We start from the raw sequence: 14,413 nt of genomic DNA, 5'->3' as shown, positions 1-14,413 counted from the left end.
TAAGAAAATGGCATTGACACATAAAATCAGTGGAGTGTCACTTTAAAGTAAGTTTACCCAGGTAATGTAAAAACCAAACAGCTGTTTATACATACAGTAACTTCATGTACCTTCTGTGGTGATGTGGAGATGTATAGGAAAACTTATAGAAGAAATACACAAAGCGAGTGGAGTGAAACTGGATCAAACAAAACGTGAAATAATACACGTAATAGGAAAAATTCATTAAAGACCACAAACTGATGATAAAGAAAGATGTAACACTGTTCTACTCACTGGTCTTATGAACAGCGCCTAGTTTCATTAACTTACTTTTAATGACAATACTATCTGTGCAATATGTCTACTGTGTAAATAGACTATAACATTATGTGTGGTCTCACTTTTACTGCCCCTTTAACCCTCTTTAGCTTTCACCGAAACTATGATAATTCACATTAAACCGTGATTATAATATGGTTGTGGCCTAAGCACGTTGTATAGGAAAATCTCAGTAAAAGCAAACAAATACAGTCAGATTGTTCACCCTCTCCCCTCTATTGGAAGGTATAGATTCAAACTGAAGTTAACACTGTTATTCAACACAAAACCATGAGTTGAAGCACATAAAACACTCTTTGCTTTAATTACTCTGTTACTACTTTAATTACTCTTAACTCCTTTACCTTTACTCTTTTAGTAATTCTAAGATACCTTTAACTACACATTGAACCTCAAAACATTCAAACCATGAAACAACACATTCAATAATTGTGGGCCCACACTATATAAAAAGAAATGACAAAATGCGAGGAGTGAATTAAATTAAACCTCCCGATGCAAGCCTGCAGGTGGCTGGTGTGCGTTGGGCCACGTTAAAGATGGCGGCCGATGACTATGTCCGCGCTTTTTGACAGGGTTACTCACCCCAATCCAGTCTACCTCTGTCCTGTAAGAAACCGGGCGGTATGCTCCTGTCACCAGTCCTTGGCCGTGGCCGTGGATGGTCTCTCCTCCCTCGTAGCCAGAGGTGCAGCTGGGTTTTACCTGGTCACCCAGTGCACGATCTGGTCTCCTCTGGCTCGTCGTCGGGATGATGATATCCACCGAGGTGCTAGCGAGGGTTAGCACTCGAGCTAGCCTAGCGTGCTCGTGACTCAGACGAAACACACTTATTTCAACACGCTAAAAACGAGGTAGTTAATCAAAATGTCACTGACTTTAACTCACTGAGCTTCGTTATGTCCATACAACACTCTGTGACGCGCAATGACAACGATAACACCTTGTTAGCCTTTCTTCTCCGCTGTGTTGCCGAGCAGTGACGAGGCAGCGACATCTGATCAACTGCTCTCACACACCTTTGCGTCCCACCGCTTGCTGTTCTCCCGCCCCCTGACCAATCAGTAACCAAGGGACTTGACGTTGCTTTATAAATGACCGTGAGAATAAAAGAAACAGGTTAGGTTTTCTCACTCTCTTCACCACGTGAAGACGACTGTACGTTGTAATTGACACTACTCCCCATGTAAATGGTTACTCACATTTAAACACTTTATAACATATTATAGGATATTATGTAACTATACAAATGGAAAACAAAAGACAATATCCTAGGGTTTATGAACAAAATCACCCAGGGGGTTACAATGACAATCTTTGCCAAAGAAGAAACTGAAATTAGGACATCTGAGGTGTGAATACTATATTAACTGTACAAATGAAGCAAGATGGCCCTGATTTGTAGTTGGCACAACCTTCCCGTGCGCAAGCAAAGAGGGTCAATTTCTGGAATGAAGTCTGTCCCTCGTCTCCTGCCCTTGCAATGAGCTGATGCGACTGGATGGAGTTCAGAGGGAAGGGTAATATTTGAGAGCCCAACAGAGACAGAGTTGAGCTGATGTTTCTGAATCACTGGGTCAGTGGGTCAGAGACATCACTGGACATCCAGAGAGCCATCAACTCTCTGTGTTTCTCAGAGCTCCAGAGAAATTGCTCACGATTGCCAAATGCAGCTGTGGAAAACGTGATTGGCTCAGCAACACACTCACTTACACACACACACACACACACACACACACACACACACATATATATACAGACACACAGAGTGCTGATACAGAAGTGAGCCCCTCAGAGACTTGCACACATAGAGCACAGACCCTCTGATACAGAGAGCAGGCACCTAGAGACTAAAGCTGTGTTTAAACTCCATTACCAGTACAGTCTTTCTAATTAAACCAATGTTTTAATTAGGATTTGGACAGCCAGGGAAGAGGAGGGATAATAACATTCATTTATCCAACAGAGAACATGTATTTCAGATGACTGGATGGATGGTTTTGTATATGATCATCCACTTACTTTGAATAGGCCGTTATTAAACATTGTGCAGGTGTCATTTACATGTAGAGGAAGAAAGGAGAAAAAGACTAAACAGCGATTAGACTCCATCAATGGAGAAAGCTTAGACTCATGTCATTATGGAAACTCTCAGTTGAATCTCCTAGACATCCTGGAGGTCATGGTGATGATGGAGGAGTGGTGAATTGTAAAATAGAGAGACTGTCTGACTGCTGTAAAAATTACCTTATAGGTCATTTGTGCAAGCAGCTTATTATGGCCCATGGTTATGTTTTGTTGTTAAGCGGCAGACAGCATCAGTCATTCCAGCAAAAGCCCCAAAATGACATTTACATTCAATTGTCACATCATAAAAACAACAGCGATTTTTAACAGTTTATCTCTGGCATCTCCTGCTGCCATACGGGCACTATTTCAGGAAATGCTCCGATGTGTCGCATATACGACAAACGACGTATATGCACCTGTTGAGAATAGTTAGTGTTAAAGACAAAATGACAGAATTTCAGTCATATTTAAAGAACGGCATTCAAGGACTGATGTGCTCAAGGAATGTGGCCAGAAACATCATTAATCAGATGTAGTGATTTCACAGATGTGAATAATGAACAAATCAGAACACAATAATAAGTGTATTGCACTTTGTTGAAAGTAATCTCCCTTCTGTTCCTGTGTAGTTTAATGAATTGTTACATTGTGTTTTTTTTTTTTTGTTTGTTTTTTTAATTATATGCAATTTTAGGAAAACCTCTAATGAATTTTAATACATTTGGGGTTACCTGCTAGATTTCATGGAAAAACTAATTTGCTGTGTTTATTGTTGTTCATATATTTATCTTAATAAGAAATATTTTGGGTATTTGCTGTTCTTTTTTGGGGAGAGTGTTAAACATTGTTAAAAATAAAAGGGAAAAAAGAAGAGGGAATGTAGGGATTTTGACACTCTGGGAAAAGACATGTCACAGAGAGGATTAGAACAGGGAGACACAACAGAAATTCACTCAGAGGAATAAAGGCTGTTCAGAAAAGGAAGCTTTTATCTAGCTTCCTTTCTGAACAGCCTTCATGGATGTTAGGAGTGGTAGATTAGTGGCAGCAAGGCTCCTTGTCTGATTTGATTGAAGATTTGAGTTAAATAGAAAGAGTAAAAATTGACATTTCTTCTCTCTTTCTCTCTCTCTCTCTCTCTGTTTGTCTTCCTCTCTCCCTTCCTTTACCCTGCTCTCAGCGGCAGATGGCGTGCCAGTCCAGAAGGATGGGGAGCAGGTAAGTCCTCAGCGATGCCTCTGGCTCACCACTCTTGTTGACTTCCTCTGACAGTGGACAGTTGCCGCTCCACCTGAGGAACCAACATGGCCGCTGATTGAAAAGCAGTTACGCAGGAAGCTACACGATGAGCTAATGCTTTTAGAAACAGCTCACCCCACTAGCTCTCTGTAACTCAACGTGCTTATGCTAGTAGATTAGTAGAGTAGCACACATCATGTCAATGTCAGTCGCTTACCTTCCGCTACACTACCCCAAGCCATGATGGGTTGGTGTTGCTGGAAGACTGAACAATTGCTGGTTTGGTTGGCTCATTGCTGTTGCTATTACGTCTGTTGCTTGATGTTCATGGACCGTGCTGGTTCAAAGCAAAACAACAGAGGCATCACTCCCTCTTTCTCCAACTTCTTACACACCATTATATATCCTCCTCTCCTCTCCTCTCCTCTCCTCTCCTTCTCCTCTCCTCTCCTCTCCTCTCCTGCTGCTATACTGATCCCATGCTCTAAAACTGATCCCTCTGAGACAGGACACAGGAGAGGGAACCATTTTGGACTAAAACGTAGAGAACTCAACTTTTCCACCAAATGCACTGTGGACTGATTCAATCATTTATTTATGCATTGTGCCCTAGAATGCCCTCCGGTCCTACGGAGAGGAAAAAAGAAAACAGCAACACACACACATCAGTACTGTCAGGGCTATCGGGAGGAACATAAGAAAAGCTGCTTGAGGGGGCCCAGCGCTACCAGTCAAGTGTGTAAAATTTCTCATCACACCCACTCCTGTGGAGGGAGAGGAAGAAAACAAGAGAGAGAGAGAGAGAGAGAGATGAGCGAAGAGGCAGAGAGGGAGGAAGTGGGAGCAAAGAATAGAATTACTTGAAAAAGAAGGAGTGAAAAAAAAGAACGGAAGGAGGCTGATATTGATTAAGCTGAGTTATCTGTATACATGCAGCATGTAGCTGATCGAGATAGTGAACACTGCCCCGGTAGTCTCTTTCCCTCATTATGTCATTCAGCATTAAATTACCTACTCTTTACATTTTACAGTCTGTTGACGGGTGGAATGAAGTATTAAACACAATTAAGTGCTAATGTATTTACACTTAATGCTCCTTCGTACTTCTTATAATTCAGAGAAAAATATTTCACTTTTTACTCTGCTACATTTATTTGAGAACATTAGTTACTCTTCAAATTGAGATTTTACCAAAAAGGTAAAAATTCAGCATAAAAATATGGTTCATTAGAGATCAAATTACAGAACAATATATAAAGTATTTAAAATGAGCTCTGCGGCAGCTACAGTTTTAAAATGCTGCCTACACGTTAAGGCACTGGTAACAATACAAAAATTACATAATAAATATAATAATATAACATCATGAGTACTTTTGCTTTTAATACTTGAAGTACATTTTCCTGATAATACTCAAATTTTGAATGCAGGACTTTCGCTTGAAGCAAAGTATATTTTACATTGTGGTACCTACTTAAGGGAATGGTCTGAGATTTTTGGAAATGCTCTTATTTGCTGAGTTTGATGAGAAGATCGACACAACTCTCATGTCTATATATGGTAATATGAAGGTACAACCACCAGCTGGTTAGCTTCACTTAGCATAAAGATTGGATACGTGGAAACAGCGAGCCACCGACCAGCACCTCTGAAACTCAGTAACTATCATGGTGTTTCTTCTTTATTCTGCACAAAAACGGTGGAAAAAAGTTTAAAAACCTCATGTTGTTGTTTTTTATGGGGTTTATATGCCAAAGTCCAGACTATTTCGGGGTCGGACGCAGAAACTGTCTGTCTGCTGGTTGCTGGCAAACTAATAGTGATGATAAGACTCCAGTAAGAAGGCTTTTGTATGGATTGAACAAATGAGATGTATATATAATGTGCTAGCAAGTGGGTTTTCTTTGCTTTGGACAGAGCTAAGCTATCTGTTTCCCCTTGTTTCCAGTCTTTATGCTAAAATAAGATAAGCTAAGCTAACCAGCTGCTAGTTGTGGCTTCATATGAACCGTACCGACATGAGAGTGGCAACTTGCAAATGAGCACAAAATATCAAACTGAGCACATGTTCCACCTCTGTAGTTTACATTGCAGAGATTCAAATATATGGAGATATGGGCGCCTTTGAGACAGAGTTTAAACTAATTTGAGTGAAGAAAATATAGTTTGAGAGAAACAATATAATAAATGTTGGGGGCGAGTGTTATATTTCCATCAATGTTTATTCACTCATTTATTTTTGCTCAGCCTCATCCGTCTGTTTGTATGGACAGGAAGGTGAAAACATTTCAGCACAGACACTAACCCAACAATGTCCCCGGTCTAGTTACTGTCAGTCCAGCTGATAGAGAGAAGTGTGTGTGGCAGAGGCTGCTGCTTATCTGCTCTGTCCCCAGCATCTGCCTTCACACACACACACACACACGCAGACAGACATACACATAAACACACACACTGCCCACAGTCCCTTGTTTGTCTGTTGCATCAGATACTGTTCAACACAGCGCTGACATCTCTCTCTCTCTCTCTCTCACACACACACACACACACACACACGCGATTTTTCCGCTGGCTTTCAGTGTTTTTGGCAGCACATGTAACCAGAGAAGACGAGTCATTCATCTGTAGCATATTCACTCTGCTATACATAACTAAGCAAATATAAACTGATCCCTGTTTAATCCCCTCCCTTCTCCCTGTCATTCTGGTCCTTGACTCTTGCTTTTCCTCGTTCCTGGAAAATCCTGTGTATCTGTCTCTTGTTTTTTTCCCCCCCCTCTCCTTTCTCTTTATTTCTTTATCTTCCTCTGCATGTCCAACATGCAACCCCCCACCCCCCCATCCCCCGGCCTCTCCTCTCTTTGTCCTATCCCATCTCCCCTTCCATGCATGTCAATGTTCTCTGTCCTGTCACTCTCTTACTCTCTCCCCATCCCTCTCTCCTCCTACTTCTCTCCCTTAGCATGGACGTTCAGAATTTTCATGGGAAGGAATCAATGTAAGTGTTGTGACACCATTCCTTCATCTACCACTTTTCTCTCTCTTTCTGTTTGTTTCTTTCACCTGGTTTGATTTAACTCACCCTTTAGCGATCAGCTCTCTCTTTCCCTTCACAACCTCCCTCCACCTTGGCTTTACACTCGATCTCTTTCGGTTTTATCGTAGTGGTGCACGGTAGTGAGCACAATCAGAATCACTTATTGGGACAGAATTTTAAAACGAACGTACGAAGTAAGTTGGACTCAGGATTTGGGTAATGCAGATTTCTATCTTTTGTAATAACTCAACATCTCCATCACTTCTCCTCTCCACTCACCCCTCTTTAACACGCACCGTCTCGATGTCTTCGTGTGCTCTGTCACACCTGCCATACTATCCTTTTCTCCACACTTTTTCCCCTCCTCCATTCCTTTCTCTTCTCTTCCCCTAGCTGTCTATGGAAGACACCACATCAATTCTGCCGAGGCTCAAGAGGAACTCAAATGCCTATGGCATCGGGGCACTGGCTAAGTCTTCACTGTCAGGTGTGTCAGGTGTGTGTCTGTGCTGTAACTGGTAAACTGACCCCATGTTGGCTCCGTCCTCGGTGGGCGCTAGAGTCAGCATGGTACCCGAAACGGGTTCCCCTGAATCACTTCCTCTTCACACTGCGATAACACTTGTCAATGGCTCCTCTTGAGTCATTGATGGAATTAATTCAGCCTGAATAACACAACACAACACACACAGTGCATCATCATACAGCTTGTTTCTCTAAGAAAAGGTGAGTGGTGAGCGGGAAGTGTAGTTTCTTTACATGTTAAGTGGTTGTGAAAATTGTGGTGTAATGAACAAGTATTACTATGGATGTTTTGAACTGTGTAAAGTGCTGTGTTAAACAGAATTAAGTACAGTGTAGTGTTTCCTTTTAGTGCAGTGTCTTTGGTTTAATCCAGCTGTTTTGTGCGGTGCAGTTTATTTGAGTGCAGTGAAATGTATTGCAGTGCAGTGTAATGAAGTGCAGTTGGTGCACTGTGTGGTGTGGTAGTGATTTGTCCTATAATTTATTCCTATAATTTATTCATAAATCTCATCTCCATGCACCACCATCAGAGAGAATCAAAGAACCAGGGATTTACAGTATGTGTCATCATATGTTGATCACATGAAATATGGAGCGCAGCCATTATGCAGAGACATCAGCTGGTATTTGCTTGGTAGAAGGAAATGAATGTCTTCTTTAAAAAGAAAAAAGTATGAACTGCAGTGATTGCATGAGTTAAGTTCTCAGACAGACGGCGAGGAGAAAGAGCAGTTTTCTGCTTACCCAGCTCAGATTAACAGAGGTGTGAAAGCTATCATGTCAACACGGCAACCTCTCATTACTCATGCCACACAGCCACCTAACCCCAATTAACCTACCCCATCCCATGATGCACCTTTGTCAGACAAGACACATCCATTGCGTCCACTCCTCCATGTAGTGTGAACAGTCGGGGGCTTAGTGTCATTAAACATGTGAATGCCACCTCCACAATCCTTGTCATTTAGCTAATCCATGTTCATGAAGACCCTCATTAAAAAAACAGGCTTTTTAATAGTAGGATTCGACTGATAATGTTTTTTATTTATACAGATTTGTCTTTATTTGAGGCTGCCAATAGACAATATTTCATGCAAATATTCAATATATTTACATTTCTACAAAATGGGAGAGTAAAATTCTCATTTGAAAAACTGTTGCTAATAACACTTAATTATTATCATACACATCTATGCACACGTGTGATTAATTATTAATAATACAATAACAATGCAATAAAATGACCTGCATCATAGAGGTCAACACTCACTTCCTATTATATCAGCCAATTAACTCAGACCCGTTCATCAGTCCAACCCTACTGGATGTCCATGTTTTCATTGGCCATCACAGCTCCCATGACCAAAATGTAATATAGACTTGATAATAACATCTATGATATTTCTCTCCCTCCCTTTTCTTTCTCCTCAAAATCTTCTCCTTCACTTTCTCTTCCACCTTCCCTCAAACTCATCTATTCACCCTTGTATCAACCTTTCATCTTTCACGTCCTCTAATCCTTCCCCTCGCCACACGTGTCCTTCCTCCCTCTGCTCCCTCCTCTGTCCCACTTCTTTCTCCACTTCCAGGGGTGACCCGCACCATGAAGGAAAGAGTAACCAAGCCCACAGCCATGGCTCAGGGTCGTGTCGCCCATATGATCGAATGGCAAAACTGGGGTATGCAGACGGTGGGTGCGGGGGGCATCCCCCAGTCCCGCATCACCACTCAGGAGCGGGAAAAGGAGCGGCGGCTGGAAAACGATGCGTACAGTGACCTCAGCGATGGAGAGAAGGAGGCCCGTTTCGCTGCAGGTTTGGAAACACACACACACACACACACACGCGCACGCACGCACGCACGCACGCGCGCGCGCGGCAGGCACCCCACAGAGCGTGTTGACCTTCATAAGCAGAATTATGTGCTCATCACCTCACTGTGTGGGATTTACGCCAGTGATTCAGCCAATTAAACATGACGCAGGTCCTCACAGTGGTCGCAGTGGTCCTGACTGACCCTTTGAATTCTGACCTCAGGTATCCTGCAGCAGTTTGCCATCTCAGAGGCAACACTTCTAGCGTGGTCATCGATGGATGGAGAGAGCCCGCGGTCCGGCTCAAACCAGGGCAGTGTGGCTCATCTGAGCGAGGTCAACCAGGATAGCATCACCAGTCGAGGTAAAGGACAACAAGTATGACTGCAACCTAAACTAAAGAATCTAATATTCATTGATTATGTTGTAAAATAAATGGACAACATGCTATAAGGAAATATGCAATAGGCTACAGAAGAAGTATTAAGATGTTTTACTTAAGTGACTGTAGCATGTTCCACTACAAATTAAAGCCTTGCATTCAAAATTTTACTCGAGTTAACATACAGTAGTAGTATAACCAAAACAGCAAAATAACCCCCATCAGTGTATATTATCATATTATTCTTATTATATATTATTATTATATGAATTACTTTTATTTTATGTTGTAAAAACACATTTCCACTACTTAGTCTACTAATGGGTCGTCAAATCTAAAACAGTGAGTCATATTTTACTTCATCAAAATTACAATATTTTCCTTTGCAAATGCAGCGGAGTAGAAGTAAAAAGTGGCATAAAATGTAAATACACAAGTAGTGTACAAGTAATGTTAGTTACTGTGGACAACAGGCATACATTAGGATATATTTCATGAAATGAATGATTGTGTATAAAGAATGTATGTTTCAAAGAGTAATTATGATGGTATATGGCAAGCGAGCTTTAAAAAAACACGGTGTTAAATGTTAGTGTTTGTGTAGGCGCAGACAGGCAGCTTGCAGTATACCATGTGTCATGTTGCTTAATAATGAGAACATACCGTTCCATCTCCTCTCTCCAGGCTGGAGGGTTCCCTCATTAGTAACTTCACATTTTCCAACATGGACTGTTTGAAGGCAAACCCAGCCACTGCATCTGTTTCAACAGTGACTTTGGACATTTAGACATTTACAACAATGTATCCTCCATGCAAACTTTTTCTGCTCATGAGGTTAGAGGTGCAGACAATTATAATGAGTTCTTTGTTGCTGTAAGATATAAACCTCCTCAAGGACATGATGCTTCATTACTGCATTTGCATCAAATTATTTCATCATTTTTAAGCAAATAAACCTTTAGCACGGGGTGAGAGTGTGTGGCAGTGTTTACTCCCGGGCCCAATTTATACACTTCTCTTGAGAGAGAGATAAACTGCACAAAATCAAAGCTGTGTCTGCATTATACAGTTTGACACAAGTGATGAATCAACAGTGTAAGGCGTGCCAGAGAGTTTCTGTCATAACACTTATTCAGCCAGTGTGGAGACTTTTCTGCTGAGTTTTTGGATCTGGATCCCTGTCAAACCTATTTACTCTTTTCAGCAGGACAGATCAGAGCCAACATTCAAACTCAGTTAGTCTGCCCCGCCTTTTTAACAAATTTTCCAAATACAATTAAAAGTGTTAAAATAGAATAAAAATGATGTCAGTATTGTTACTACTAAAGCTTAGCTAAATTATAAGCTAAATTTGCTGGTCATTAGAGCCTGGATATTTCAGCCTATAACATTCGGATGTATTACCAGACCAACAATGATCTGTGTCTGATTTTGTTCCAGTAAAGTTCTGAATTAAAACAAAACAACAGCAGCATCATATCATGATTTTTCTGCTTTTATATTTCTTGATATTATATCAAGATGATTTAATCTATTGTGCTTTTTGGTCCTGAAACCTGATCAAAACTCTACAACACTGTCTTCCTGTTTTCACCAATTCTACCAGTCTGAAGAGCAGTAATAGCAGCTGCTGCATTTCTCATTTTTTCCAGATCAGATATTGCACCACTCGTCAGCAGAGGTGTGGCCTCACACATACGTCTCCCAGGGCCACTACTGCCTCTCCTCCTCTGATGCCTGGGAGCCGATCAACAACGATCCCTCTGGTGTGGCATCTCCCCCTGCTGGCTCCTACATTATGGGGACCGACGGGTACGATGGGCAGGCGGCGGCTCACTTCCTGTCGCAGCAACAGCAGCAGCAGTTCAGTCTCCAGCAGCAGAGTCAACTGCAGCAGCTGCAGCAGATCCAACAGATCCAGCACTACCAGCAACAGCAGCTCCTGCAGTATCAGCAACAGCAGGTGGAGTCTCAGTTCTGTGGGTGTGACTGGATGCGTGGGTCTAGCCACAGTGAGATGCTACAGTACATGTGGTTCAGTGGCAAGATATTCTCTCTGTCACGTAAAATCTGGTTTATTTATAACTTTAATTCAAGATTTACATGGTCCTCTTGTGTCTATAACTCCTGGATTTATGAAACTATCCTCAAAATCAATTAGATAAACTCATAAGTCACGTTCAGCTTTAAAGAAATTTGGTTTTTCATGGCTCCTTAAGAAATGTTATTTTATAGGTCTGAAAGTTAACTACAATTTCCTAGAAAGTAACTGTTGTTCAACCGTACATTGATAGGGAGGTTTCTATAAAGGACTGTGTAATTTGGTGTAAATTATAAGGAAAAGTGTTTCTTAATGGGAATCTCCCACATAACCCACAGTCTGTTTTAGTAAATGATTATCCTGTAAAACATGCAAAAATGTGAATCTCTTTCAACAAGAAGTAGTCCAATTGAACATATTGCACATATAAGCAAAATAAAGTTAAAGAAAATAATAAGGTAAAAAATACTGTAAATAATTTAATTGAAGAATTGATTTCCAAATAGATTTCCCAGTGCTCATAAACTACTCACACTGAAAAAGAAATATTGGTTTTAGCTTTAGACTGAAAATTGCAGGAAAAATTAAAATGATAAGCCTCATACAGTGGCAAGAGAAAGAAAGCGAACCCTTTGGAATGAGCTCCATTTATGTATAAATTTGTCAGAGAATATAGTCAGATCTTCATCTAAGTTACAATAATGAACAAACACAATCTATTTGAACTAACAACACACAGATCATTGTATTGATCTCGTCCATATTGAAAACATCACTCAAACATTCAACAGTGTGGGCTGGAAAAAGTATGTGAACTTTGACTAATAAAAAAATAGATAAACATTTTTAGCTCGCTGAAACATGCTTTGTAAAAAAAGATTGATTTGAAATTGATTTGCATGAAGCTGAAAAGGTTACAAAGTCATCTTGCAGAGTTTAGATATTCATCGGCCCACAGTCCGACAAACTGTCTATAAATGGAGAAGATTTAGTTCTGTGGCTACTCAGAGGCGGACGCCCAGCTGAGATGGCTCCAGAAGCACCACGCAGGATGCTTAGTAACATAACAAAGAACCTGAGAGTAACGGCTGAGGGCTTGAAGGAATCATTGGAGCTGGTTAACATCTCTGTTCATGATTCTACGATACACAAATCAGGGTGCATGGTTGCCTGGAGCATGTTGTCCTGCCATGGACACCACAGAGGAAGCTGCTGCTCTCCCAAAAAAACATCACTGTGCCTCTGACGTTTTGGCAAAGAGCACCTTGACCCTCCACAACACTCCTGGGGAAATGCTTTATGGACTCATAAAACTAAGGTTGAATTGTTTAGGAAGAACATGCAGCACTGTATGGTGTAAAGAAAAGGCGCTGCATACCAACATGAAAACATCATCCCAAAGGTGGAGCATGGTGGAGGGAGCATTACCAAGTTTATCAGTGTCTGTCCGCCTGCTGAAGCTCAGGAGAGTTTGGGTGATGCAGCAGGGCAAAAAAAGATAGAAAGAACCCTAAACTTCAAAGTTAATCTACTACAGAATGACTTCAAACAAAGAAAATCCACCTGATGGAGTGTCCCAGTCAGAGCCCAGACCATAATCCAGTAGAGATGCTGTGGACTGACCTGAAGAGAGACGCTCACACCAGACATCCTGAGAATATGTCTGAGCTGAAGCAGGTGCAGGGACACAGTGTTTGTCTACATTTCTGACCGGATCAGATCATATTTTATCACCAATCAATACAGAAAACAAACTAATTCCAAATGGTTCACATACTTTTTCTTGCAACTGTATATAGTGTAAATGAAAAAGAGCTGCTTATCTGCTCAAAGAAAGCAGTATTGATCACTGCACAGTCAGTAAGTGCTACACTGTAAACTATATACTGTGTGCTGAATTGGCTTGCTGAAGTATTTTCTTGGCTGCCAACACCAAGGCTTGTGTTTTATGACAAATGCACGACTCTGTCTTACCTCTGACGTGTTAGTCTGTCATGGAAGATACACTCGAGGTGGAAAACTGGATGCAGACATATCACGTTTCTTCCTGATCACAGTCTCATCCTTTGTGTTTGTAGTCTCTGGAGCACAGGCTGCACAGCACCAACCACTCTTTGCAAGCGACGCCCAACAGCACCATCCACAGTCTGGTCCATTCCGTTCACCCTCCGTTGGTTGATCTGTGGAACACAGGGCAGATGGACGCCTATCAGACGGAGGCCGGAGGCTACATGGGTGTGGCGGCGGTGGTGGAGCCGAGCCTTTGCGTCCCCTCTGGAGATGACATGGTGGGAACAGAACACTCCCCACTGCTGGAGCAGCAGGAGGCGGAGGAGGAGGTCAAGGTGAGGTGAACGTGAGGTTAGATTACATAGAATTACATCTTCAGGGATTAATATTTGAGCTGTGAATGTTTTATTTACCTTCATTATACACTTACTTTCCAAATCATTCCTAGAACTACTAATGATTAGTTGATTAATTGACCCAAAATTAATCAACATCTTTAATGACAGTTTAACTAATTTATCAAGCAATTTATCAAAAAGATTCTCTGTTTCTACCTCCTCAAATGTGACGATTTGACGTTTTTCTTTGATCGTTTTTTCGTACATTGAATATCTGCTGGCTGGACAACAACAAAATCTGATGACATTACCTCGAGCTCTGAGAAACTGTGTTTGGCGATTTTCACACATTTAATAGAATAATTCAACAAGTAATATAAGAAAGTACTATATTAATCAATAAGTAGAGAGAGTAGTCGAAGGCAGCAGAAAGACTTTAACTTGCAGTCACCTTCACCTTTAAGATGAAGTGGAGTAATTGTCGCATAAGAACTTGGGTGTTGGCTTCTGACCACCAACCTTTGTAAAGGGACACTCAGCCTGTGAAAGTAGTTGTATGATGTCCTTTGTGGCTCTGGAGGGAGATTTCTAAAATTAAAAAAAAACAAAAAAACCTTGGCTTGACCTTGAGACTTGC

The 14,413-nt window shown here is 41.3% G+C and overlaps 1 protein-coding gene across 5 annotated transcripts in view; it reads left to right on the top strand.

The window, feature by feature from the left end:
• The window catches only part of fam131bb (family with sequence similarity 131 member Bb), a 38,331-nt gene that overhangs the window by 19,247 nt on the left and 4,671 nt on the right, over positions 1-14,413 (top strand). For 2 of the 5 annotated variants that reach the window (XM_087179346.1, XM_087179343.1), the window contains exons 2-8: positions 3,572-3,609; positions 6,593-6,628; positions 7,061-7,163; positions 8,782-9,006; positions 9,229-9,369; positions 11,040-11,350; positions 13,507-13,773. In XM_087179346.1, coding sequence (XP_087035472.1) covers positions 7,067-7,163; positions 8,782-9,006; positions 9,229-9,369; positions 11,040-11,350; positions 13,507-13,773 — 1,041 coding nt within the window. In that variant the 5' untranslated portion in view covers positions 3,572-3,609; positions 6,593-6,628; positions 7,061-7,066. The remainder of the gene's footprint in view (positions 1-3,571; positions 3,610-6,592; positions 6,629-7,060; positions 7,164-8,781; positions 9,007-9,228; positions 9,370-11,039; positions 11,351-13,506; positions 13,774-14,413) is intronic. The other 3 variants (XM_087179344.1, XM_087179345.1, XM_023426453.2) reach the window with 3 other exon arrangements.

Source organism: Seriola lalandi, unplaced genomic scaffold, assembly GCF_002814215.2.
Source record: "Seriola lalandi dorsalis isolate HSWRI2012SDOR001 ecotype SW California unplaced genomic scaffold, Sedor1 jcf7180002054825, whole genome shotgun sequence".
Taxonomy (NCBI): domain Eukaryota; kingdom Metazoa; phylum Chordata; class Actinopteri; order Carangiformes; family Carangidae; genus Seriola; species Seriola lalandi.
Note: the sequence above shows the minus strand (reverse complement) of the source record. Positions and strands in the feature narration are given on the sequence as shown.